At 51.0% G+C, this 8,032-nt stretch overlaps 1 protein-coding gene across 2 annotated transcripts; it reads right to left on the bottom strand.

Annotated features, from left to right (window-relative positions):
- Positions 1-1,711: 1,711 nt before the first annotated feature.
- Positions 1,712-7,685, bottom strand: dedd (death effector domain containing). 2 transcript variants are annotated; one of them, XM_030119657.1, is made up of 5 exons: positions 7,417-7,685; positions 4,997-5,599; positions 4,815-4,919; positions 4,552-4,689; positions 1,712-3,976 (listed from the first exon to the last, which is right to left on the bottom strand). In XM_030119657.1, the coding sequence occupies exons 2-5, from the start codon at positions 5,526-5,528 to the stop codon at positions 3,576-3,578; spliced, it is 1,176 nt and encodes a 391-aa protein (XP_029975517.1). In that variant the 5' UTR covers positions 5,529-5,599; positions 7,417-7,685; the 3' UTR covers positions 1,712-3,575. The 2 variants fall into 2 exon arrangements, with proteins under 2 accessions (XP_029975517.1, XP_029975518.1); XM_030119658.1 differs by having other exon boundaries at positions 4,997-5,596.
- Positions 7,686-8,032: the final 347 nt, after the last annotated feature.

Here is an 8,032-nt window from a genome sequence, read left to right as displayed (position 1 = left end):
TTACGGCGATGGCTAATAAGAACATTTTTTAAGGACATTTCTTTTAAAAAAATAAAGGACCTGACTTATAAATGACCAAAACTCCAGAATTTCAGACACTTGCTAACTTCAGAAAAAAAACTAAAGGATATATGGGGGTATTGAGTTTTCATATCTATTAAATAAAGAATAATAAAATCCTGAATAAAAAACACTTCAAAAATCAGCCCACTTCAAAAGAGAAGTAGAAACTATTTGACTTATTCTCCAAATACTGACTGAAGTGGCTTTAAAGGTGCATTAAGGAGTTTTTCAACCTTAAAAATACTTATTTTCCACCATAAATATGTTACACATTTTTAATGATGTGTACAATGTGCCCTGACATATTCATTACAAGAACCTCTAACAGCGCTAAACTGTCACTTGAAAGTTGCAGTGCCGGTCCGGCTCCAGAATTTTTTTGGGGAGAATTTGAAAGGAATGAGGTAATGCACGCTCCAGCTGGCCTGATTTAGTTAGGTTTCGTTTTGTCCGCCATTACTCCGCCAGATGCTTAGTGAGCAACAACTGAGCAGGATCTTCCAGAAAGTAAGAACAGACTGGCTTCTAGCACTGCCACAGCTCCACACAGACTCCACCAGGGAAAAGAAACTTAAATCTTACTCGAGCGCTACTAAACGAGCGAGGAAGGAGTTCCCCTCTTCCGTGCGCGGGAGCCACAGGCACGAGTTTTTCACTAAGCTGCATTACGCCCAAGGCCTGCAGGGGGCGCTGTTTCGCATTAAACGTGCAAACTCCTTAATGCACCTTTAAGGTGTGCCACAGGGTTCTGTCCTGGTCCCCCTACACTTTTCACTATCGAGTTTTTGAGGGTTTGAGGCAAAAGTGAACTTATTCTTTCAGTTTCTAAGATTTCTTTAGAGGTTTGGAGGGATTGGTGTGTTATCTGTTAAAGACTGATACACAGAATTTAAAGCAAGTAGTTTCAACAGAAAGGCTGAAAGAGTCTGAGGTTCACTCTTGTATTTGAGACCTACCTTCATGTTCTCACCTGTACACTTTCTGCATGTGTTCACTGATCAGGAGATTGATTATTATCGCATTTCTACAATAAAACGTTTCTGGTACTGTTCTTTTAAACCACTTTTTTTCCCCATCGTGTGAAAAGAAGCAGTGTTATCAGATTCTAATCATTTTCATCAATTCAACTGGACTTCAAAGTGAACCTGTGATTCACACACACACACACACACACACACACACGGTTTGGTTTTTACAAACTAAAGGTCGAAGTTGACTGAAAGCTCAAATGTTGACTTTTATTTTGGCGGGGCGTCATTTCTGTCCTAAAGGTCAGAGACCTCTGATAAATGTTTAAAAAGTGTGACTGTAGCTTTCACAGCCTGTTAGTTTCATTCATTCATTCATTCATTCATGAAATGACAGATTTTACTTTGATATCATGTGAATCCTTTCCACCTTTGTCATTTTTCAGTGTCTTTTTGTGCCATGAACCATTTTCTTGCTCCCTTCGGTGAGGTGATGTAAAGTTCAGCTGACTGGACTTCCTGTTTGAGTTAATTCATGTCCCAGATGCTTATTTCCACATATTTTGAGAAAACCTGCAGTGAACGAATGAAGAAGAGCCGACGAGCTGCAGCTTGGAGACGGAAGACAGAAGGACGGACGCTGCGGACGAGGCTCCGCCCCGGACGTCCTCTGGGACACGGACACTGTGCCATGTGATGTTTATTTAAAAAAGGCTCATTAGGATCAGAACATCGACAAAACCCATCCGATTAATTTATTAACAGTCCTATTTGTCGCTTCGCTCCAAGAAATGCAAAAAACTGAAGTAAGAAAACCCGACATCCAGGAGTTATTTACAGATGGCAGCACTGTGAGTCCAGAGGAACAGGTTTACATGCAAGTTCTGCGGGAAAGCTGCTTTTAACAACTATGATAACATACAATCAACATAACATACACCAACCTATATAATAGATACTAACTCTGCAACCTTTACAGGAGAGGAGGCTCGTCCTTCACAGTGACCCGATGTCCACTCACGCCTTCTGATTGGTGAGAAACCGCCCGACGCCCGCCAGTCCGTGTTCATCTCACATTCAGGCAGTTTATGCTTCCAACTTCAAATTTAAAATAGAAAATAAGCATTAAAAAAAAAAAAGATGAAATGATTCAAATCCAAATGATAAAAAGGGGTTTTCAATGTTCAATGTTCCCAAAAACCAGTAAGAGTGACGTGAATGTGCTGAGAGGGCTTCGATGGTGAGGGAAATATAGTCCACGACCTTTAAACTGTTTATAGCTCGATCAATTAAAAACTCTGGAAATACTTCACTGGATGCTAAAACGTCAAAACCCCTCAGAAAATATTGAGTGAAGCACTAAAATCAGCTCTGAGAGCGAGACGAGACCCTGAACGGTCTTCAGCTCGGTGAGCGTTTCCCGTTCTTCCAACGGGACGAACCCGGAGGAAGAGCAGCACTCGGAGGGAATCCAGGAGAAAGATCACAAACCTGAGAGGAGGAGCTGTCCAGTCTGCTGGGGGGGGGGGGGGGGGGGGGGGGGGACCACCTACAGTCCTACACTGTGTCTTCATTTACAGAACAAAAGAAGGAAAAACTCCCTGAATGTTGACACAACTTCAGCAGTGAAAACTCTGATTCAACGCTGAAGGAGACCAGGTGAACACTTTGACCTTTGACCTTCAGACTGAGGCCTGCGTTTTTGACATCTTTAGAACTTTTTTAGGAGGAAACTGCGTAAATGTTTCACATGATGAACACAAACTGGAAACATTTCTCTTCTTCTTCTTCTCCGACACGGAAGAACACATGTTGTAAAAACACGAGACGCCAGCTGGAGAGTCTCGGCTCGCCGCCGGCCGGACCGAAGGAGAACTCCACACACACACACACACACAGGCGGCGCCATTTCAAATCTGAGGTAAAATTTGCTTTTTGGAAATTTTGGCAAACGGCGGGGGAAATGCATGAAGTGGAGTCGGTCAGTCCCGGAGCAGAGCCGACCCCAGGTCTGCTCCGGGGTCGCGCAGCCAACGCCTGACCTCCGACACAGACCGGAGCCCTGCCAGAGAACCGCCGCAGTCTGGACGGGGCCGCTGACTCGGGGGGGGCGGGGGGGTCGAATGAGGGTCCTTCCATTCATGGCGGGGCGTTGCAGATCCTGGCGTTGCGTCGCTTCGGGCTCGCGTCCCGTTCCCCCTGCGGCCACGTCCAGGAGCGCAGGCGGCGGGACACAGGGGCAAGCAGAACTCTGGGAATCAAATCAATCCATCCATGTGCAAAAGTACCTGAAAACCTCAGAGCGCCCACACGGGGGGGGGGGGGGGGGGGGCATAGGCTTCCTGTTCTGCAGAGGAGTGTCAGGAGTGGGCGTGGCCCTGCCCGTGGCGAGGGTGGGCGTGGCGTTGGGAGCAGGTGGGGGCGGACGCCGCCGCCCGGGTTCCCGAGAGTGCTGCGCTGGGGGGGGAAGTGGGAGGGGGGGTGGAGGTTTCCTTTGTTTCTGACAGGCACCTGAAACGGCCCCCTGCGGGAGGGGGGAGGGTTCTAAGACGGGGAGTCCTTGCCGCCACCGCCGCCGCCGCCCGTCACCAGGTTGCGCAGCAGCTTGCGCCGCCCCGCCTGGTAGTCCTCCTCGTCCACGTTGACCAGCAGCTTGATGGCCTCGTGGCCCACCGCCTGCTTCAGGGAATCCGTGATGAAGACGCCCTTCAGCGCCTCCAGCAGCGAGCCGTTGATGTAGTCCCTCCAGAAGGCGTCCAGGTAGGTCAGCTCCGAGAACTTGATGTCGCAGATGATGGAGCCCAGGTCCCGGGACTTCAGGATGGTGTTGGCCTGGTTGAAGCGCTCGAACTGGCGCTCCACCGCCTCCTGCTTGTTGGAGAAGACGTTGCCCTGCAGGGCCGACTCGTGCTGGCAGTACTCGGCTCGCACCCGGAGGCGGATATCTGCAAGACACAGGCAGCCCGGCTCACTCTCTGCTGCCACGCAACTACACACACTGCGGCCACAGCACCCTCTGGTGGCCCGACGCGCACACTGCACACACTGCCTGGAGCTGGAGTCGCACCGCTCCAGGATCCAGACTGCTCCAGCAGGACTCACTGAAACACACACTGAATGAAACTCTGACATCCAGTCACGTTGTTTCAGCGGAAATCGGGTTCGTCTGGACGTTTAGATTCCAGGATGTGGTCTGCAATGAAGACTAAACTGACGCTCAAAGTTTGGATCCCAGTTCAGGAACAGATGATCTTGAGCAGGACAGCAGCTTCACTTCGCTGGATTCCTCAATTTTTAAACCTCCCCTTTCATCACACTTCAACTTTGACCTCTGGCAGTCTCTGTGCTTTGATGCCTACATGTGTCACCACAACCCTCTGACCTCTGACTAAACCCCGCTGTGAGGACTGCAAACCTGCTGCAGTCTGGATCCAGATCCGGTTCTAAACGTTCAGCTCGGTTCTCAGAACAACTTCGACTGAATTTACTGCTGTCGTGTTTTCTGTTTGGTTTTTTTTACCACATGTTTGCTTCTCTCTGCAGTCGGCCGACGAGTGGCTCCTCTTCCGCTTGCGGCTGGGCGCAGGGGGGGCCGGCTTCGTCCGGGGGGGCCCAACGTGAGGTCCTGACGGGGAGCAGCAGATGACTGGCTGCGGACCTGGAAGAGCAGATCAGGCTTTTAATTCCAGTCCTGATCAGAGCCCGACAGGAGTCTGGAGGACCTGATGGTGTTCAGACCGGGGCGAGGGAATGAAGAGGGGAGTGAGAGAGAGCAACACCCACCGGTGGGTCTGTGGGGGGCGGCGTCCTCGCTCTGCGCTGCTCCTCTGGGGGAAATGTAGCGCACCGACGTCTCTTCCAGGTACTTGTCCACAGGGTCTGGACACACTGAGACAACAGGGACGGCTGTAGAGCGCCGGACGCTGCTGAAACCACGTCGAGGCGTGACGCGGCGCTTCACTCACCTGCCTGACGCTTCTTGAGCGTGACGTAGGGCAGGAGGTCGTGGCGGGTGATGATCCTCAGCAGCTGCAGGACGTGTCTGAAGTTGGTCTCGTCGCAGCGGCCCTGGCGCTCCAGAGCCAGCAGGAAGTCCCGCCCACTTCGGATGCCGCCGCGCTCGTACTCGTCGATGACGTCGACGAACAGGAAGGACAGCACCCGGACGTCGCGGTGCGTCAGCTGGGCCCCCACGATGTCGAACATGCGGTGCAGCGAGTACAGTCCGTGGGAGCCGTCCACCGCCTCCTCGGGCCACGGCTCCAGCGCCCCGTCGCGTCTGGCCGCCGCCGCCGCCGGGAGGTTCCTGCCGGCCGCCTCCCCGCCGGAGCAGCCCGGCCGCCCCGCCGCCGCCGCCGCTCTGTGTTCTGGGGGCCTGGCGTTGGCCCTGCTCTGACTGGAGTCCAGAATGTGAGGCCGGGCCTGGGGGGCGGAAGAGTTCTGGGCCAGCTGGGGGGGAATGACAGCGCCGGGCAGCTGGGGCTGCTGGGACGTCATCTCAGGGACCGACGGGGTGAGGGACTCAAGAATCCCTCCTGCTGACGTCCTCTGCTCCGACTGACGAGCTGCTGGGGGGAGGGGGGACAGATCATACACTCAGGACCTCCATGCAAAACAGACCACATGAACCTTGACCCCGCTCGGTCTCTCAGAGCCTCTTTAGCCGGGGTCACACCGGTCGCACTCTGGTCAACCGGGCTGAGTTTCAGACTGGAGCGCGGCTGTGGGAGCAGCCGGAGGCCGCCGTCCAGCTCTGGTGGAGGACGACTGCACAATGGAAGAACTCAGGAAACTGCAGAACAAAAGCCAAAGAAGCCTCAGGCCTGAGCCGAGGAGGCTCCTGGAGACGAGCAAAGCAGAGAACTTCGCTACAGCACAGCAGCGTTTCATCCCCGTTCCATAAACACTGCAGCCCGTCCTGGAGAAAGGCTTTAATCACCCTGCAGGAAGGCAACAAACTCCAGCAGTCCAACAGCTCGTGAGCGAGGAGCTAACGGTGTTGTCACATGCTGTCACTGAGGATCATGTCCACCATGCTGGACATCTGGTCCACAGAGAAAAGTGTGTGTGCTGCAGCCCAACATGTCAAAAAGCAGCTCCAGTGAGGCGTTAATCTGCCAGTTGCTCAAAGAAACCAACGAACCCCACGCCTGACACAGTCTGTACTGTCAAGGTTGGACTGGAGACCGTTCTGTTCAGTGACGCTCAGTTAGAGCTGCTTCAGACACTCCGGAACATTCTCTAGTCAAGCTGCTGTAGGTTTACACTGCTGGAGGACCGACACTGAGCTCCTCTCCAGCCTCACTCTGTACAGGAATGTTTCTCTATTACATGTTAATAGCATTCTCTCTGTATCTTTCTGCAGAGTGTCTGACGGCAGAACTGAAGGTTCCTGGTCTGAGTCTCCATCAACGCTGAAGCAAGTAGATTCATGACAAACCGTTGCGTGTTTCTCTCTGTCTCCATCATATCCTTTTCTCTCTTTCTGTTCTCTAACCTCCAAAAAGAACTGCAGGAAGTCTCCTCTGAGTCTGGTTCTGCAGGGTTCTTGCTGTTAAAAGGAAGGCTTTCTTTTCCATCTTCACATATATTTGCTGAAGGGGAACATTTGATGTTTTTTTTCACTGAAAGTGCCTTAAAAGGTCTGTGTTGTTAATGGTTTTTCAAAATAAAATGTAAACGTAAATAAAATTAAAGCAGAGGTTGGTACAAGCTTGTCGCATTGGGCAACATTAAATCCCACAGTCTAGATTTAGCTTAATACAGGTTAATAAATGTCACACGTGCATGTCTTCAGCATGTAGCGGGGTGTTTTTCAAACTACAGCAGTAATCTGAAAAAGGGGTTTCGCAGCATATTGATGATTATTCTTATCAACACTCAGTCACAAGGTCCACTGAGGACACGGGGCGCGTGGAGGCGATGGACAGCGTTTATCACAGTAAAGCAAAGCTCCGGTAATCCACAATATGTTACTGACAACACAGACTGAGCATCTGTAGTGACAGGAGTCAACACGGCCTGATGTGAACCTCAGTGGCGGACAGCCTGCCTGACACCGAGAGGCTAGCGCCTAGCTGCAAAGCTAAACACGGACAATCACACAAAACAAAAGATAAAGGATAACATCCCGTTGATACGCAACACGGCGATTCATTATGTGTTTGTTTCTACATACCGACCGACTGACTGCAGGCAGACACGGAAAACTACACTTATCCCGGATTGGCGCATTTGTTTGTGTTTTTTTCTCATGGCTAGTATCAGATTTACGGCTGCTGGCCGCGCTGGCGGTAGCCAGCTGAACCGGGACACGAGTCGGACACACAATAAAGTCCACGTGCTGGACGTCCAACGTCGGATTAAAGAGGGAACTTCACATTACCTTCCTTCGTGCGGATGCGACCGACGAGCCCGACACTGTCAAAGTTCAGCTGGAGCTAACGCTCCGTTAGCTCGGGAGAGTGTGACACCGCAGCCCGTCCGGGGGAAACAACCCGCCCGCTAGCAGCGGCCCGGCCTCGCGCTCAGCGCCTCTCCGGCAGATCTGCGGTCCGCGGCGGGCACAGAAAACAATTCCCAGGTTTCTGCTGCCCGCACCGACACCATGGGGCAAAACAAGCAAACAATCCCTTCTCCAGCTAAAATGAAAGAACTTCCGGTTCACTGCGTCCTTCACTTCCGGTGTCGCGTTTAGGTTATCGGTCGTCGGTTTGTTTATTTATTTGTTTGTCTGTATTCATCCGACCAAATATGTTTTAACTCAAAAACCTTTTTTTTCCAACTGATAAGTTTTTGCACGATGCCATAATGTTTTTTTCCATGAAAAACTTTTATAAAAATGATTTATTTTCAATATGAACACATCATCATATTTTGTGAAGCGTTAATATTCACTATGAACTGGTTTTTGAAAGCAGGTCATCAAGCATAACAAAAAGAATAAAAAGGAATTATATTCCCCTTCAATTTAGCTGATTTTTTTCTTTTTTTTTTGTCAC

This window comes from Salarias fasciatus, chromosome 20 (assembly GCF_902148845.1).
Source record: "Salarias fasciatus chromosome 20, fSalaFa1.1, whole genome shotgun sequence".
Taxonomy (NCBI): Eukaryota; Metazoa; Chordata; class Actinopteri; order Blenniiformes; family Blenniidae; genus Salarias; species Salarias fasciatus.
The sequence above is the reverse complement of the archived record's forward strand: the minus strand, read 5'-3'. Positions and strand labels throughout refer to the sequence as shown.